Genomic DNA, 20,193 nt, shown 5'->3' on the forward strand with positions numbered 1-20,193 from the left:
TCTCAAGGTTACAATTAGGATTAAATAATACAATGTCTAAAAAAGCATTCAACACAGAAGACATTGTCAGTGTTGAGTAAATGATGGCTGCTATTACTATTATTGGACTGGTAGTAACATTATTCCTGTTTTCAGTTGCCAATGTATTCTGCTCATAGTAGAAGCTAGGACAAAATGGAAGAGAAGTGACCAGATGAAAGAACCACCATTTAAGGCATAAACCTATGCTATTTAGTCTTGAATGATCTATTAATAAAGAATAATACTGAGTCACACCATTTCACCATACATCTATCTGCTAGAATTTTCTAGTTTGGATCTCCATCTGCAGACCAGAAAACATTTGTACTTGAAACTATTATTGGTCAAGCAGTTTACTGAGAGCAAACCATTGCTGGGGTTTTTTGGTTTGTTTATTTGTTCATTTCTAAAAGGAGATGATGTGAGTGGATGTAAATACACTGTGCTTGCCAGGATCAGTAAATGTAATTTGTATGGGCATGTATGTAGTTCCCTAATGACAGCAGTATTAACTAAACAAATTATGAAATTGAAGAAAAAATGTCAATACATAGTAGATATTTAGTTAGCCTTTGGTGAACAAATTCAGGCATAATCTAATTTGCTCAGAAAGTAGGTAAGTAGTTTCTATCTACTTAGTAACTACTTAATAGCAGCCATCATTTACTCAACACTGACAACATCTTCTGTGTTGAATGCTTTTTTAGACATTATTTTATTTAATCCTCATTGTAAGCTTGAGAAACTGGTAACATCTGCTAAGTAACTACTTAGAAACTAACTACTTAATAGTCTTTTGTTTAAATATTTTTGTTGATAGGTAATATATTCAAATACATGAAAATTTTAAAAGTTCAAAAGGGTATGCCAGTGAAGTTTTCTTCCCCACCTAGTCCTTAGTATCTTGAGTTTGTTTGCAGATATATTTTATGTATATATAAGCAAATACAGATTTCTCCCTTACACAAATGGCAGCATATGACACTGTAAGTGTAATAGTATGTCTTAGAAATGATTGCATATCACTATATGAAGATTTTATTTCTAAAAATTGCTTAATACTCTGCCGTATGGACATATTTAACCAAGTTTGCTACTGATGGCTATTTAGGTTGTTTCCGACCTTTTGTTATTACAAATATTTTATTGCAGTGAATGTCTGACCTGTACTTGTGTAATTTCACATTCATATGTGTGGGAATTTATTTGTAGGCTAAAATCTTAGAAGTGGAGTTGCTGGCTCATGGAGTAAATACTAAAGAAGCTTCTGATAGGACCGAATTAGTACTTGTGTTTTACCTAAGAGGGATGGAAAAACACAGGAGAGCTACCAGTTATGTGGTAAGCCTTTTCACATTAAAGGCTATTCAGGCCTCTTCCGATTCCTAAAGAGATATCCGAAAGCTAGAATTGCTACTCTGGACTTTCCCTTTATTTTAAAACAACTCAGGTTAGGACTGTTTTTCTGATATCAGAAATATTGAAAGGCATTTGTTCCACTTTGAATTGTGACAAGGACAGTAATCACAGTAGGTTCTGGTATTGAGCATGTGCCAAGCACTGTGTTAAATGCTCTCTTTTGTATAATTCTAATTTAAAAATCCTTGACTTATAGGTAATAACAACATTTTATAGAATAGTAAACTGAGGCTCAGAGAGGTAACTTCCCAAAGGTCACATTACTTAGTGGCATAGGCACTATTTGATACTAAGTCTGTCTAGCTTTAAAGCTTATCCTCTTAATTACCACATGGCCCCTGCTTTCTATCCATTTGTATTTGCCTAGTATATTTTATTTTTAACTTTTTTTACTTCAGTTGTTTTAGATGTTTTAGATGGGCAGCATATAGTTGAATTTAGGTACACCCCTCTCATGGTATAAAAAGTCTTTTTCTTTTGAATAGGTTAATGCAACCCACTTATGCTCAGTAATATAATAGATATGTTTGTTAAAATATTGTTAAATTATTGTATTTGAACCTTTTTGGTACTTCTTGATATCTGTACTTTCTCAGACACTTGGGATATAAAAGTAAATGCAATAAATATCTTTGTTCTTATGAGGGTGAGAAAACACCAATAAATAATCAATCAGTAAGGCAAAGGAGATGTGTGGTATGAAATAGGTCAAAGTAAACCTCACTGCAAAGATGAGATTTAAGCAAAGACTTGAGGGACCTGAAGGAATTGGACAAACTGATATCTGAGAGAAGAATGTTCTAGGCAGAGGGAACATCTAGAGCAAACGACCTGTTGTATGAGTGTGCCAGACATTCCTGAAGAATGGCTATGAAACCAATTTGGCTGGAGCAAGGTGAGTGAGAAGGGGCATAGTAGTAAATGAGGGCAGAAAGGTAATAGGGGGTCTGACTTTGTTAGTCTTACCTTATTGGTCATATAAGGGCTTTGATTTTACTCTGAATAAAATGGGGATCTGTTGCAGGATATTTAACAAAGAGTGTGATGATATGATATGAAAAAGAAAATGTTCCCTATACTCCTGTTTCCCAGTCCCCTAGCTCCCTTTTCTAGAGGTAACTACTTTCTCTTCTGTGTCTTGTGTAACCTTCTGGAGATAGTCTGTGCTTATTGAAGCATGTGCATGGAGGCACATGTACACACATACACATTTACAAAGAACATACCATACATACATAACCAGCTCTGCCTATTGATGGACTTTGTGCTTGCTTCTGTTATTTGCTGTTACAAACAGTGCTACAATAAATATTGTATGTGTTCATCTTTACACTCATTTGTGACTATGTCTGTAAAACTAATTACTAGAAGTAAAATTTCTAGCCCAAGGATTGTGGGAATTTACTTGATAATTGTCTCCCAACTCCTCCTATACATAGAATTTGTGTCAATTTTCACTGTGACCAATGATATATAAGTATGCCTCGTTCTATACCATCACCATCAAATGCTATCAAACTCTAATCGTTGTAATCTGATAGATGAAAAATAGATTTTATTGTAGCTTTAATTTATATTTCACTTATGATTTACTTCATATGTTTAAAAGTCACATATGTGTCCTTTTCTGTGAAATATCTGTATACATCCTGTGCACATTCATATTTGCCCATTTTAAAAATTGACTTGTGGAAGGTTTAGTATTTTAAAATTAACCATTTTCCTGCCATATGTTACAAATATTTTTTCTCAATTTATTATCTGCCTCTTTACTTTTATATAAGGAGAGTTTTTTCAAAAATCAACTACTGTCTTTTAAATTTGTGATGTCACATTTATTAAACTTTTTTTTAGTGACTTTTATTTTATGTTATACCTAGAGAGTCATTTCCCATGCTGAGACTAAAAAACACTTGCTGAACTGTCAATTCTTTCTTCTAGTACTTTGGTGGTTTCTTTGTCTTTGTGTTTTTTTCTGTTTCTTTTTACATTTATATCCTTAATCAATTGTGAATTTATTTTGGAATAAAGAGTGATACCTCACTCCTAGAGATTCAGCTTTATTTATTTCTAGCTGTTCCAATACCATTTGTTGAATAATTTATTACTTCTTCATTGATATGAAGTGCTATATTTCACACTAACATATCACATATGTTTGCATTTAGATCTATTCCTTAGACAAAGGTTTTGTAAAAAGTTTTTTTCACCTGGAACTTCTGTAGGATTTCTTCTGTCTTTTATTGTTTTGTCATTCAGAGGTCACAGTTTGTGATGTGTTTATAGATATCAGTAAGCCATGTTTCTGAAAGGTTCAACCTTCTGGAATAAGTCCAGAAGTAAGTGGAAAAATGTTCCTTTGTACCTGTTCTGTATCTAATGGAATTATTGTTTACATGTGAAGTTGAAATAAGAAAAATTAGTAGCTGTAAAGATTCAGAAAGTGTAGCACCTACACACCTATCTGAAAAAAATTTTACAAACTAGAAAAATCGAGAAGTGCAAGGATGTAAGAAACAATGGTGAATAATATATCATTTCATAAAAATTAATTTAAAAATTTGGAACAGTGCAGTGCTAGAAATAATAATAGAAAGACCAAATATGACACTGAACCTGGCTTAGTTGAAGAAGGAGTGGAAACTCCAATATGATGTGTGGTGTTTCCTGGGAAGTGATATCTAAGCTGAATGCGAAAGGATGAGTGAAGAGTTAACCCAGTGATTTTTCTCAGAATGTAATGATTATTAAGGATGTTTCCTGTCTCTTACAACTTTTTGAACCTCCAAAAGATACTTTATTGATTTACTTGGATTTTCTAGGTTTATATTTATACCAGCTGCAGAAAGAGAATACAAATAAATCTCTTCCATGTATATATCTTCTTAAGAAGTATTGCTGATATATCTAGTACTACTGCTTTGTTGAATGAGGGTGTTTGATGGGATATTCTTGTTTCTGTTTTTATGGTTTATCTCACTTAGTACTCCTCTATGTTTTTCAAGTTGAAGCAGTAAATTGTAATATTTTTCTTGTATAGAGTTAACTTTCCCTTCTGATCATACACCTAATCGATTGAAGTGATAATTGTTTAATATGTTATTGGTGATATCAGCTAATATTTCATTTAGGTTCCTTGGGTCTCTATTAATACACTGTATTGGCTACTTTTCTTCATTATTATGTTACTGTTTAGGTTTTAAAACTGAACCCATTTCTAGTACCTAAAAACAAGCCAGGTAAAAGACTACTTGTAATATGAACATTTGGAGAAGTATGCACTTGCTCAATAAGGGCAGGCAGGAACATATTATACAATTTCTCCCTTTGGATTTATGCTGTGCATAGCATAGTAGCTTTCAGAAGGTTTTAGTGGCAATTTATTTCAATAGCTTTTTCTTTTTCCATTGTTAGACCTCGTATTTTTGTGTTTTATGTTTTTGTAAATAGGTATGTGACTGTCTTATCAAATTTATTGACATCTCATTGAAATAAGCTCTGATATATCAAATAAAATTGATTTTTTTGTTTGTAATTAAGTTACATTTTGTGGAGGACTTTTAGTTTTGTTGATTTTAAAGAACCAGATAAAATAATTATTGGCCAGTTTGCAGAAGGATTTAAGTTGAGTATTTAACAATAGAAGATAACATATTTAGTGGGTCCATTCATGTACTAGTCACTATATTGAATGATAATGCATGTAAAAGACGTAGTGCGTGACAACTTAAAAGCTCACAGTTTCATAGAACATGGTTTAAAAAAATAAGGTAGTTTCATTGTAAAGTTGTAAGTATTATGTAAAAGAATGTTTCAAGTGCAGTAGGAACATGGAGGAGGAGAATCACGGGTCTTCTGTGCTTCATAAGCATTCTTTTCCAGCTGTTAAAACATTTTTGTCACTCATAAAAGTACTGTCACTGACAACATCCACCATCGTACTATTTAATATGAAAATTCACCTTCAAATGCCAAAACAGGGGAAAGAGGGAGAGATTATTGTATAGTAACATAATACAGGAAGCGTACCAGGTCAGAGAAATATTTCTGACAACTAAACTCAGGCAGATTCATTGCTTGGATCCTTATGAAGTAGGTATTAATTATTATTAATGTATCTTCAGCCATGTTCCTATACAGATGTAACTGTTCTTTTTTATTTATTTATTTTTATTTCTTTAGAGACAGGGTCTCACTATGTTGCCCAGGCTGGAATGCAGTGGCTCTTCATAGGTGCAGTCCCACTGTTGATCAGCACGGGTGTTTTTACCTGCTCTGTTTCTGACCAGGGCTGGTTCACCCCTCCTTAGGCAACCTGATGGTCCCCCACTCCCAGGAGGTCACCATATTGAAGCTGAACTTAGTGCAAACACCAGGTCAACATAGTGTACTACAGCCCAGAACTCTTGGGCTCAAGCGATCCTCCCACCAGCCTCCTGAGTAGCTGGGACCACAGGCAAACACCACTGCAGCCAGCAAAGTAGCTGTTCTTTAAGTTATCCTTTGATAAAAAGACAAGGTTATCACTCTAAAGAGAACTAAAATATCTATGGAAGGAGCTTAAGGGAGCTAGAGAAGCGTTCTTGACTTAGAGTTTAAGAACTATGTGCTTTAAGAAATCTGTAAGCTTCCATAACTTGATAGTGTTGTTCAGATTTTGTGTATCCTTACTGTTTTTTCTTTTCCTTTTTTTTCTTTTTTTTTTTTTGGAGACAGAGTTTCAGTCTTTTTGCCCAGGCTGGAGTACAATGGTGCGATCTCTGCTCACCACAACCTCTGCCTCCTGGGTTCAAGCAATTCTCCTGCCTTAGCCTCCCAAGTAGCTGGGATTACAGGCATGTGCCACCGCACCCGGCTAATTTTTTGTATTTTTAGTAGAGACGGGGTTTCTCCATGTTGGTCAGGCTGGTCTTGAACTCCTGACCTCAGGTGATCTGCCCTCCTCAGCCTCCTGAAGTGCTGGGATTACAGGAGTGAGCCACCGCGCCTGGTGGTTGTTTTTTCATGTATAGTTGTTCTTTCAGCTATTGAGAGAGTAATGTTGAAATCTCTGATTGTGGTTTTGTTTTCACATATACTTACTTCTGGTTATAAGTTCCACGTACAGTATTATGCTTTGCTTTGAACAGTCATATGTCTTTTAAATAAATGAAGAGATGGAAAAATGTGTACTGTTTTGTATTTACCCACATATTTTCTAGTTCCAGAGCTCTTTATTCATTTATATAGATTCGTTTTACCCTCTATTGTTACTTTCATTTCTTTAGCATTTTTTATAGTGTATGTCTGTTGGCAACAAATTCTTTCAGTTTTTGTTGATCTAAAAATGTCTTTTTTGCCTTTTTTGAGGAATGTTTTCACTGGATAATGAATTTTGGCTTGCATTTGATTTTTCTATAGCACTTTAAAAATGTTGTCATCTGACTTCCGTTGTTGATTAATGAGAAGTGAGTTGCCATTTGTATTGTTATTCCTGTGTGAATGTGTCATTTTTCCCTGACTCCTTTTAAGGTTTTTGTTTTCCTCTATGCATGGTTTCAGCAATTTGACAGTGATCTTCTACACCGGGTTTTTTTATTTGTTTGTTTGTTTGTTTTGGTATTTATCCTTCTTAGAATTTACAGTTTGGAGGAATTGTATGGCCATTATTACTTCAAGTACTTTTTTCTACCCTATTTTCTTTTATTCCTTCTCTGGGCCCCATTTATACATGTGACAGTTTATGTGATATTGACCCACCACAGATCATAGAGGCTTTATTTATTTATTTATTTATTTTTTTGAGATGGAGTCTCGCTCTGTCGCCCAGGCTGGAGTGCAGTGGCGTGATCTTGGCTCACTGCAAGCTCTGCCTCCTGGGTTCACACTGTTCTCCTGCCTCAGCCTCCTGAGTAGCTGGGACTACAGGCACCCGCCACCACGCCCGGCTAATTTTTTGTATTTTTAGTAGAGATGGGGTTTCACTGTGTTAGCCAGGATGGTCTCGATCTCCTGACCTCGTGATCCACCCGCCTCAGCCTCCCGAAGTGCTGGGATTACAGGCATGAGCCATTGTGCCCGGCCGAGGCTTTATTTTTATTCAGTCTTCCTGTGTCCCAGTTGTTAAGATTGGCTATATTTTATTAATCTGTCTTCAAGTTCATTGACCCTTTCTTCTTTGCAGTCTACTGTAATCCTATCCAATGAATTTTTCTTTTTAAATGTTGCAGTATTGTAGTATATTATATATTGTAGTATATGTAGTATATATGTAGTATATATTGTAGTATATATGTAGTATATATTGTAGTATATGTGGTATATTGTGGAATTGCCATTTGTCTCTTTATTATAGTTTTCATTTTTCTGCTAACATTTCCCATATACTTGTTATTTCTGGCCATATTTTCCTTTACTTTAAAAAATGTATTTATAATATCTGCTTTAAAGTTCTTGCCTGTCGATTCCAACTTCTGGGTCATCTTGGGGTCTGTTTCTGTTGACTATTATTTCTCTTGACAGTGAATCATATTTGTCTGTTCCTTCATGTGTCTAGTAAGTTTTACTTACATACTGGACATTTTTATTCATACTCTACGGAGACTCTGAATTTAATTATCTTCTGAAGTGTTGATTTTTGCTTTAGCAGACAGTTAATTTGGCTTGACTCAAACTTCAAATTCAGCCTCCGTTGTGGTGGCCAACAGGCCAAATACCTACTTTATTAGCTTACACTTCTAACTGCCTTGTTCTAATGTGTTCCTTAGAGGTTATCTTGCTTATACATCATTTGGGACTTAGCAAAGCACCTGCAATTAATATACAAATTTCATTTTTCTTCTCCATGACTTCATTTTTCCCAAGGTTTTCTCTCTCACTTTCCAGCCATTTTGTGAGCTCCCAAACCTATCCTCAGACTCCTTTTTAGCTGAGAAGACTGTTGCTGTCTGCTTGAGTTTAAGTCACATGGAGCGAGGTGGGCCAGAGTTTGCCTCCAGCTCGAAACTATAACAAGCCAGATTCTACGTTGTGAAATTTTTCTTCATTCAATGATCAACTTCCCTTAAGACTTTGCTTGCTTTTTTGTGGCTCTTCAGAGCCTTCAAACAGTTGTTTTTAATGTTTTGTCTACAGATTATATTTTTGTCTGCTGATAGGTTTAGTTAGTTACAAACTATTCTTTGTTGGAAGCAGAACTTCCCTACTCCTTTAATAAAATGACTTTGAGAAATGAAAGTTTAGTTATTGTTTCTAAATTGCAATGACCTGTATTGGTGCTAATATCACTTGGCCAGAGGGTGGTTGTGGTATGCAAAAATAGCATATTCCAAAGTCCTGAGAGCAGAGCTGTGACAGCCCTACCTTCAGGTCTAATATGTTATATGACTTTTTAGGAGTATTTGAATATTCAATCACCAAGCAGATTTAGTGACTGTCATAAAACATTGCAATTTTTTAAAAACATTTCTAAGGATGTATAGCCAGTGAGTAGAAGAACTTCATTTCAGTCAGTATTAAAGGCGGGGAAAATTCTCTTATTACTCAGGAATTTGAGTCTGGTGCTCCATGCGATGCAGCACTGAAGAGCTAATGAAATCATTATCTCTGATTACTTTGACTACACTGCACACTCAGGGCAAGCTTTAGGGTCACATTACCACTGCTGCAGAAAGAATAAAGGAATTCACAGTCTACTGGATTAAGTGGAAAACTTGAAGAAAGAATGACAGGATTGGAACTTGTGTTTTCAGATAAAGGTAGAAATTAAAATTCATAGACATGCTGTAATTGAGCTAACATAATTTCTTCTATCTAACAGCCTTAGGATTGAGGTAGTTCCAAATTAAATTCACTGTTTAATCTAGCATGAGCTGAATTGATATTCTTGCCACATTTTCTATTTGAGAATTAAGCTATTGATCAGGAAAGTGAGATCAGCTATCCCAAACTGTACTTCAAAGAGTCCTTCCAAGGAAAGGTTGTCTCCTAAGTGATGCTGTAGCAATCCTAAGGAAAGATGTAATTTTTGAAAATATTTGTTTTGGTGGGTATCTTATAATCAGAATATATAATATATTCAGAATGTATAATATATTTAGTATAAAATATATGCTGTATATTCTGATTTTTTATTTAAGACATATAAATGTATTGTGTATAAATGATCATGTTTAATGTTGAGAGCTAGGAGATCTTTTAAAAAAATCATTGAGAACAATTTAAACCTGTATCCCAAAATGTGACATGTTACACCAAGGGTTGGCCAACTGCAGCCTATAGGCCCATGGGTATTATTTCTCCAGAATCGTTTGTCAATCTCTGTGTTACACCATACTTGGTGATGGGGATGCAAAATAATCAAGGATTCTGCTCCCGTACAGCTTACAATCAAGGGTTCCTCCTTAGGGAATTGACCGTATATAGCTCCTTTTTTTTTTTCTTCTCTTCCTCCCTCCCCCTCCCTCCCTCCCTCCTTCCTTTCCCCCTCCCCCCTTTCCCCCTTCCCTCCTTCCCTCCTTCCACCTCCTTCCCTCCTTCCCACCTCCTTTCCTCCTTCCCTCCTTCCCTCCTCCTTCTCCCCTTCCTGTCCTTCCTTCCTCCCTCCCTCCCTCCCTCCTTCCCTCCTTCCCTCCTCTTTCTCTCCTTTCCTCCTTCCCTCCTCCTTCTCTCCTTCCTTCCCTCCTTCCCTCCTTCCTTCCTTCTTTCCTTCCTTCCCTCCCTCCTTCCTTCCTTCTTTCCTTCCTTCCTTCCTCCCTCCCTCATCCTTTCTTTTCAGACTCTGCTAAAATGTAAACATGTCTGATAAGAATCTTCTAATTGTTCATAAGTTTTTCCCTTTTCTCTTGTGTTTACTTTTTAATTTTAAAATAACGATAGCATTGTGTATCTACTGACATTGCCGTGTAACAAATCATCCCAACCTAAGTGGCTTAAACCAAGAACCATTTATGATTTCTCATGAGTCAGAGTCAGCTGGGGATCAGTTGATTAAATCTTGGCTTAACTGGGAGTGACTCTGCTCCATGTATTTCTCATCATCCTGCTGTCAGTCTGGATAAGTCCTTCTCATGGTGATGGCAGACAGCAAATTGAGACACAACAAGGCCTCTTGAAGTCTAGCTTGGGACTCACATACCATCATGTCTAACTCATTTTATTGGCCAAAAAAAAAAAAAAAAATCACGTGACTAAACCCAAAGGGTGGGAAAGTATGCCCCCACCCTCAGTGGGAGGGTCCTGGAAAAGCTGCATGGCAAAGGGTGTGAAAATTTGGGATTAATAATACAGTCCATCAAAATGTGGTATAGTATTAATATATAGCCTACAACCAGCATTAGGAGCTGAGCTACATCTCAAGTATTTTAATGCGTATTGCTTTTATATGCGTCAAAAATCTAGACAGCATGGACTTATTCCTCAGAAGTCATTCTATAAGGGTACCAGGAGTATGAGGATCCTAAATCCCTTCAATTTAGTTAGTATGTATCAAATGCCTTATTTGTGCCTAACACTATATTAAGTTATGGGGCTTTAGGAGCTTTAAGTCAACGGTAAACACAGACCATGGACAAGTACTTAGAAGATGGTGTGAGAGTTCTAATAGTTGAAGTATATATTGGGTATATAGGTAGCAACAGAAAAGAGGAATAATCATCTCTGTGAAAAGACATAGAAAGCTGTGTGGAGGAGATATTCATATTAAATCTTGAAAGATAAATGGCCAGATGCGGTGGCTTATGCCTATATCTCAGCACTTTGGGAGGCTGAGGTGGGAGGATTGCTTGAGCCCAGGAGTTTGAGAACAGCCTGGCCAACATGATGAGACTCCATCTCTACAAACAAAACAAAACAAAACAAAAAAAACAGTTAAAAAAAGTAGCCAGGGGCAGCAGTGCACACTTGTAGTCCCAGCTACTCAAGAGGCTGAAGTAGGAGGATCACTTGAGGCTGCAGTGAGCAGTGATCGTGCCACTGCACTCCAGCCTGGGTGACAGATCAAGACCCTGTCTCAGGAAAAAAAAAAAAAAGATACATCTTGAAGGCTGGAGAAGTCAGCATTCCCTGCAGAACAAGTTCAGGTAGAGAAGTACTAGTTGTAGGAAATATAATGGCAGTCTGTTAACTCTTAGAAATTAAGTACTATAATTAAAATCTCTTGTTTCTACCCAGGTAATAGAAGAGTCTCCAAGAGCCAGTGAATAACTTTATATTTTACTCCTTCTTACATTATTTTCATTGCAGTTCTCAAATGTTGGCATGCACCAGAATCACCTGGAAAACTTGTTGAAATACAGAGTGCTGGACCCTACCCCCCAGAGTTTCATATTCAGTAGGTCTGGAATAAGACCAGAGAATTTGCATTTTGAACAAGTTCTCAGATGATTCTGATGGTGCTGGTCCAGGGATAACACTGTGAAAACTATTGCTTTATTGAATCCTTCCTGTGTATCTGGCAGCCTGTAATGTGCTGAGTATATAAAGATGAAAAGAAAACATCTGTGCCCTAAAATTGTTTATAATAGGGTGGTGGGAGACAGATGAGTAAATGTATAATGATAGCACAATGGAAAGCATGCTGTGATATGTGGAAGTACAGGTTGTGGCGAGAATACCCCAAAGCGCATCTAACACAGAATGAGGCCAGAGGTTGCAGATGTGTATAAGACCCAGCAAAAACCCTTAATCCTGAGCTGAGTTTTAAAAAATTATCATAAAATAAAACAAAAAGTAGTAACAAATAGAAAAATGACTTTGAATCATGCTTTGCGTGAGATTGGTAAATGGATTCCTCTTTAATGTTGCCTTTAAGATCAAAATTCTTTAGGAAGCTGTTGCTTTTATAGGTGGGGCAATATAACTCTGCATTAGTTATTTTGCAGACAAAAGATATCCTTTCCTTTGTTACTTTGTTTTACTCTTCTTCAGCAATTTTTTAAGAAGCCAGAGAAAGATGTTGTGTTTATTATGTGCGATTCAACATTTTCACAAAAACTGCTAGAAATTTTATGTATGTCAAAATGCAGACAAAGCTAGACAAGAGCAGGAACAATCACAGCTAGTGAAACAGAGCTGGCTAGGCAGCTTGACCTGGGAATTTAGGTGCTGAGTCCATAGGTGAACAGGATCAGCTCTCCATTGCAATTGTAGGTTAGCGTGAGACCATGAGACAAAGTGACATCTTTGCCTCCAGAACAGCACAGATGCAATGGATAGATTATGGACCTGGGCAGGACTATAGATAGCTTTCACTTGGACATGATAAACTGGGTGAGGGGGTTGGGCAGAAATGAATTAGAGGTATACTTGAGGCAGGCTGCTGATTGGTCAGTTCTTTGAGTTATATGCCCAGAAAATGGAAGCAAGAACATGACAAATGGCTGGGCTAGTTTTGAGAAAGAGATTTACACCCGTGAGGTTGTCTTGACAATAAAGACATTCTGCCTTTTTAATGAAGCAGCCCTGAGCTATACTGTCATCACAACCTAAAGCGATAACACCTTTATAGGAATAATGGTTTGTGAGGCTTCTGGCTGTATATTTACAATTTTAAATTGAAAGCATATCCCTAAAGCCATGTAGAATATTTCACTTTATTTTATTTTTTTGAGATGGAGTCCCGCTCTGTCACCCAGGCTGGAGTGCACTGACATGATCTTGGCTCACTGCAACTTCCGCCTCCCGGGTTCAAGCGATTCTCCTCCCTCAGCCTCCTGAGTAGCTGGGATTACAGGCACATGCCACCACAACCGGCTAATTTTTGTGTTTTTGTAGAGATGGGGTTTCACTGTTTTGGCGAGGCTGGTCATGAACTCCTGACCTCAAGTGATCCGCCTGCCTTGGCCTCCTTAAGTGCTGGGATTACAGGCATGAGCCACCATGCTTGGCCTGAATATTTCATTTTAAACAATTATACTCTACCTGGTAAAGGGAGCTGAAGTCCAGAAGAAATTATAAATAGAATGCTCAAACTTTAAAAGGATGTAGTGCAATATGTTTTTATTGAAGAATTGGTAATAATAATTATTTGTACTCTTTTTACTTGTCCTTTTATAATATAATTTAATTAACAATGAAATCTTGTAAACTTTTCTTAGCATACGTCTGTGGATGGATATACTGAACCACACATCCAGCCTACCAAGTCAAGTAGCAGACAGAACATCCCCCGGTGTAGAAACTCTATTACGTCAGCAACAGATGAACAGCCTCACATTGGAAATTACCGTTTACAAAAAACAATAGGGAAGGGAAATTTTGCCAAAGTCAAATTGGCAAGACACGTTCTAACTGGTAGAGAGGTAAGTTTGCACAATGCCTTTTAATATCTGCCTGGACCTCTCTGGAGTCTTGTTAAAGCTTTCTTATAGCCCATGTTTGGGAGTAAAATGACAGTTTCAATATGGTTAACACTGGGGTGTGTGTGAATGGAACATTAGTAGGCAGAGGTTTATCACGGCATAAAAGTTGACCTTTTAATATTTAGAAAAGAATCATTCCTATATATTAGCATCTCATAAATCAGGTGTGCTGCAGATGAGCTTTCCTCAGATTCTGACTTTCGTTATATGATTTCTGTGAACATTTCTGATTGCCATTGCTGCCCAGCCCTCAGGAACAAAAGTTCTTGCTGCTTGATATAAGTTAGGTATAAATATGTAGAAAGTCACCTGCTAATTTGTATCTGTTTAGAGACTACATTGAACAAGTACTTCTATAAGGGTGGTTTTCTCAGGTAATAAGATAATTGGATTTCTAAAATCTCATGTGTTTTAAGTTATATGTATTTATATAGTAAGAATTTATATATTTGCACATATGTACGTTGTGTGTATATACCTGTATGCTAGGGTTAAAGACTTTATTTGAATAAATGTGTAACATTTTGTATTATACAAAGTTTACTAGATCTGATTAGGACATTATAAAAAAAAATCTCAATCAGGCCCAATGCAGTGGCTCATGCCTGCAATCCCAGCACCTTGGGAGGCTGAAGTGGGCATAATTGCTTGAGGCCAGGAGTTCAAGACCAGCCTGGGCAACATGGCAAAACCCCAGCTCTACAAAAAATACAAAAATTAGCTGGGCATGGTCGTGTGCAACTGTAGCTACTTGGGAGCTTGAGGTGAGGATTACTTGAGCCCGGGAGGTCAAGGCTGCAGTGAACTGTGATAGCACCACTGCACTCCAGCCTCAGCAACAGAGTGAGATCCTGTCTCAAAAAAAAAAACACAAAACCTCAATGAAAATATTTTTAATAAATTTTCACTTTGCTCTATGTATAATATTATTGTCGTTTCCCATTGAATTTGGTTCCTTCTGTCTATTCTGACCCCAGGAGCCATTCAGAGGCCGGGAATACTGGGCAGAGCCTTAGATATTCAAGTCCATTTTGTCAGTTTGCTCTAAGTAAGCTTGGATATCCAATCTCTCTACCAACATAATTGTTTTATTCACATAATATTTAACTTACTGCAAGTTCACAAGCCACTTCCCCCTATAATTGTTGCTTATCAAGATCATGAGTAAAAGGTTAAGATACAGGATGATTTTTACTTTAAAGAAGGAAACTTAGAAGAAATAACAAAGCTTTCATTTCATTGGCTCAGGATCAAAAGATTAAAGACTTGGGTCAATGGAGTATATTTTAAGGCTGCCAAATTATCAAAACGTTACTATCTGATTATGTGAACACTTAAAAAGAGCTAAATTATATCTAGTTAGGAATGAAACAGAAGTTGGATTTTTTGTAAGTTTTATTCATTAAAATATGCATTTTTGAAATAGAGTTTAATGATTCTTCTTTTTTAGGTTGCTGTGAAAATAATAGACAAAACTCAGCTAAATCCTACCAGTCTACAAAAGGTATTTAATTAATTTAATAAGTAATTAGAATGTGAGTTTATCATTAATATGTGATGTTCTGTAAAATCAGTCATTCTAAATTTTCTATTAGGTACAATTCTACATTTCATCAATATAAGAAGAAAAGACATAATATAAAATGTAATGTTTATGACTTACCAAGTAGTTGCTTGAAAACTATCTACTACTTAAATACATGTAGTATATGAAAGAAATTTATCTCTTCTATTCAATAGAATAAAACCTTGTGTCATACATTTTGAAGTATTCAGGATTTGAAATATTCAAGTATTTTGAAGTATTTTCAAGTATTCAGAATTGACCTCTGAAAATTAGACTTATATTAAATGAATAATCCATTTACTGATAATATCTGGTGCCTTAGCTGTTATATAAAATGACCAATGGTGGTGGCCTAAGCCATTTAAACTTTTGTGAGTTTTCAGATAAAGTCCAGAGACCTTGCTGATAAGCTTCTTAATTAAAAATCTAGTTAGAAGTTAATATTGTTCATAGGTGAGTTTCCTTTTATTGCTTCATTTGCTCTTCTTCCTTCTTCCACAAGAACTACTAGTCTTTCAGATAACTCACAGTACAAAATAAGAATGTTTCTTTAAAGGATTGAAAATATGAAACAACATAGAGAGAAAAGAAAGCACTTAGGAAGGGGATTGCCTTAGCAAACCAAAGCTGTTTCACGTTACTTCATTAATTACTTAAATGGGAAAATTTTCTCAGATGCACATTTTAGTACTTTAAAAATGAAGCAAATGTTTTAACATTTATGCCATATGTGATAGGTTTGTATAGAGTGAGAGAATATACATTGTGACTTTTATTAGAATATAATGGGATCATTGTCACATATGTAATTTTAACACAAATGACTTTGAATTCCTAAAACAGAAAGAATCTTATAAGAAATTGTTAGTATGCTGTGCTTACATCTGCTATGATTATAGCATTAGATTAAAAATTTAGATTTGTGATATTCAAACTTTCTTCTCATTTGGCTCAGTCCCAGATTTCTTCTTAGAGCTCTGCCTTTGTACTTATCGGAGATTCTTTTGAAAATTTGACAACCAGTATAACTTTTCATAACACTGATATTTCTGCCCAGTAAGAACATGAAAACTTTGCTGGGTTCTTCTTTTTCTGTGAATGTGAGATAATGTATTATGGGTCTCTTCTTGGAGAAAGTCTCTTCTTTTAGCACCAGTCTTTTTGCTAACCATGATGCCTTTGTGTAAGTGAGAAAAAGACATCCTACCTGGACCAATTAACTATGCAAAGATGCTGTTTTTTACTGGGTTCCAACCACAGTAGGACATATCTTTGCCTACCCCTGTGCTGGGAACCCACTTAAAATGCACAAACTGGGTAATTGTACACAGTGTCCCTGTCCATGGCCCACCTAGCTTTTCTACTTTTCCTGGATTTAGTTGTGGGTTACTCTGGCAAATTCAGTGATTTTTAAGTGGCATCTAGAACTACTCAGGCCTGTTGTGCTAGCTGGAATACACAGCAATGCGACTCCTACTCTGTCTTTCCCAAGGTTGTATAAACAAAGTTGTACTTACTGAAACATGTGAACATGAAACTGAATGTTGCTTTCTTTATCTGAATAACTAAAACGTGTACTTGTTGATGATAAGTAATTTCTGTCATAAAATCTACTAATCTTGTTGATAAAGTATTGCTTTTCCATATAGGCATATAAAAAATGATACAATTTTGTTTTCTTTAACCCATGAAAATAAAAATAAAGATGAAGACTCACCAAATGTAGCCAGTACACTGTGTGTGTGATTGTTTTTTGAGTGATTTACATGTATGTTCATAGATTTGCTTTCTTTTAGAAGTTCTGAAGAAAAAGCAGATCAAGTCTTCATTAATTCTCATGTGTTTAGAACATTCAGCATTTGACCTTTCCCATTTAGGCAGTAGCATCTCCCAGTCAGTCATACTTAAAAAGTAATGGAATGTGAAACAATCCATTTTTCCCTAGCTTTGAAAAAGACAGTAAAATTTGCTTCCATGTCTTAGGTATACTCTTTAAAAGGCAGGTAATTATCGCACATTTATATGAAATAAGGATTCATTGTAATCTCACTTCTAGAAGTGTTTGGGTAAATTTGTTTTGGTTTGATCTGAATTTAAGCTGATCCCTCTCCTTTATCCTCTTCTGTGTATCAGATATTTATAGGAATTACTGCCTTCCTTTGCAAACATCAATGATAGATAAAAGAATCTAAAGTTGATACACCAGCTGCTTAATACTGCCAAAATACAAAGTTCTTAAACGTGTTTGGTTTTTGGAATTGTTAAGTATCTTTGGCTTCAATATTGTTCCCATAATATGCTCATATTATTTGTATTACATATTTTGAATTAATGGAATCCAATTCAATGAGTTTTCATAGTTAAAAAGTAGTTTAGGTAGATGCTGTTTTTAGTTCTTCCTCTTCAAAGCATTAGTTCTACCTCATAGAATAATGTATTTTAGAAGAGGGTCCATGAACCATACTAGTGATTCCTGGTTTTTTTTTTGTTTTTTTTTTTTTGAGACAGAGTCTTGCTCTGTTGCCCAGGCTGGAGTGCAGTGGTGCGATCTGAGCTCACTGCAACCTCCACCTCCCAGGCTCAAGCGATTCTCCTGCCTCAGCCTCCTGAGTAGATGGGACTACAGGTGCATGCACCATGCCTGGCTAATTTTTTTTTTTTTTTTTTGTATTTTTAGTAGAGACGAGGATTCACCATGTTGGCCAGGATGGTCTCGATCTCCTGACCTCGTGATGTACCTACCTTGGCCTCCCAAGGTGTTGGGATTACAGGTGTGAGCCACTGCACCCTGCCTCCTGGGGTTCTTTTAAGCAGCCTACTAATGTTGAAGGAAAAGCAAGACAATAAAATAATATTTTTCATAGTTCATAAATTTGAAATGTTGTAAGATCATTTTCTCAGAGATATCACTAGTTTTGAAACTTGGACACATCAATTTATGCAAATATGACAAAGTTTGTGTCAGTCTGTCTCAGCTTACAGTCACCAGGGTGCAGTTTATCTCTGCTAACATTTTTGTATCTTCTGTGTATTACTTATTAATTTACATTTTCTATTGTTTTACTGTGTTATATTATGTTCCATATTCACAAAAGTGGCTAAGTGGTTCAGAAGTGATTTCCTAAGTAGTAAAATCTGTAATGAAAATAAAAACAAGACTTAGTACAACTCAGAATTATGTCATTATATAATAGATGACTGCTGCACTAAAGTTTTATAGAATGTGAATCGCTTTGCTAGGACAGTGATTTTACACAAACAGGAGAAGGGTAAAACATTTAAATTATTGAATTCTGAAAATTAGACTTTATTAAATGAATAATCAAGTTACCACTCGTGTCTGGTGTGTTACCTGTTATATAAAATGTTGTCAAATGGTGGCCTAAGCCATTAAACTTTTGTGAGTTTTTGAATAAAGCCCAGAGACCTCTCTGGTAAGCTAATTAAGTTTTCCAGATTATCTGCAAAATAATCTTTGTCATGTTGAAGAATTTGGTAACTAAAGGTAGAGAGGAGAACAGAACCATGGGAGCAATATTCAGAATTCAATATGTTTTAGCAAATTATCAGAAACCAAACTTGCAAAACCAATCACAAAATTATTGACAAATATTTTTATCAAGGAGAGAGCACAAGAAGCTCTTTGGAAATATTCCTTAACAAATGTCACTATTGGACATATATTGAAATATCAGCTACTCTCACATATACGTGCTATATAGCATATTTCCCTTTATAGCTGAACAAAACCACTTATGTGCTGAGTAGTTCTTTCATACAGTTCTCGTCACATGTGTGGATCATTTGAAGGAACAATTTGGCCAGTTCTTACGTGGGCCAACAAAAACATAAGTGATAAGAGAATTATTATTTTGTGAAATGATATGTAGACTGCATAAGTTATCTTTTAATCAATAATCATGAAATACCCCTAGAGCTTTTTTGAGGGTTAAAGGTGGGGATATTCTGCAAGGAATAATTCTGCCACATGAATAAATAAGATTATGCCTAATAGCCAGTTACCCACTGTTTCACTCTCCATGAAATTAGTGGTCAGCAAAATGCTTTTAATTTTGATTTGGTTTTGGACAAAATACTGAAAACAGTTTAACATAAAATCATATGAAGAATTGGTGGGAAGTATACTTTTCACACTGAAATATGAGGATTTTGAGGGAAAGGTGTTTAAACAAGTGTTTTAAAGGTGATACCAATAATATTAATATCTGGCTAAACTATCAACAGTTTAAATATTGAGGATGTGATCATCAGATTTGCTGAGAAAAACAAACTGTGCAGTTTAGTGACCAAAAATCTGACTTTTCTAAACCTTGTTAGCCCTCTTTAATTACTGGGGAAAGGGCTTAATGACATATAATTGGGCATTTTTAACATACAGATGTGCATCCAAATATGAAAAATATCTTCCAGAGCAAGCATATCCAAAGAGTATGTCAAAAATCTATTTGCTAATATCCCTCAAATTAAAACTTCCAGTCTTTCACATTTTGAGTTTAGTAAGCTCAACAACCTGGAATTTCACAGCCATACATAATCTTCGGGGAGAAATATCTCTTTAAGGTTAGATTCAGTAATCACTCTGAATGTCTTGAGAATTACCTGAAACATTACCTAATGCTTATTCATTTTCCCAGTCAATCTATGATTGTGACTTGGGAATTTTCAGTCTTGCTGATTTTATTTCTTGTATCTCTTTTGAAAATGTCTGCTTTTATCTTTCTTCATCATGACCAGTTTAGACAAAGTCACTGTTATCTTCTTGTAGCCTTCCAACTGCATCCACTTTACATACGTATACACACACACACACACACACACGCGCGCGCG

At 35.8% G+C, this 20,193-nt stretch overlaps 1 protein-coding gene across 5 annotated transcripts in view; it reads left to right on the top strand.

Moving 5' to 3' along the window:
- Window positions 1-20,193, top strand: part of MARK1 (microtubule affinity regulating kinase 1) — a 136,040-nt gene that overhangs the window by 37,943 nt on the left and 77,904 nt on the right. For all 5 annotated transcript variants that reach the window (XM_019030673.4, XM_019030682.4, XM_004028427.5 and 2 more), the window contains exons 2-3: window positions 13,515-13,718; window positions 15,229-15,282. In XM_019030673.4, the coding sequence (XP_018886218.2) occupies window positions 13,515-13,718; window positions 15,229-15,282 (258 nt within the window). The remainder of the gene's footprint in view (window positions 1-13,514; window positions 13,719-15,228; window positions 15,283-20,193) is intronic.

Source organism: Gorilla gorilla, chromosome 1, assembly GCF_029281585.2.
Source record: "Gorilla gorilla gorilla isolate KB3781 chromosome 1, NHGRI_mGorGor1-v2.1_pri, whole genome shotgun sequence".
NCBI lineage: Eukaryota > Metazoa > Chordata > Mammalia > Primates > Hominidae > Gorilla > Gorilla gorilla.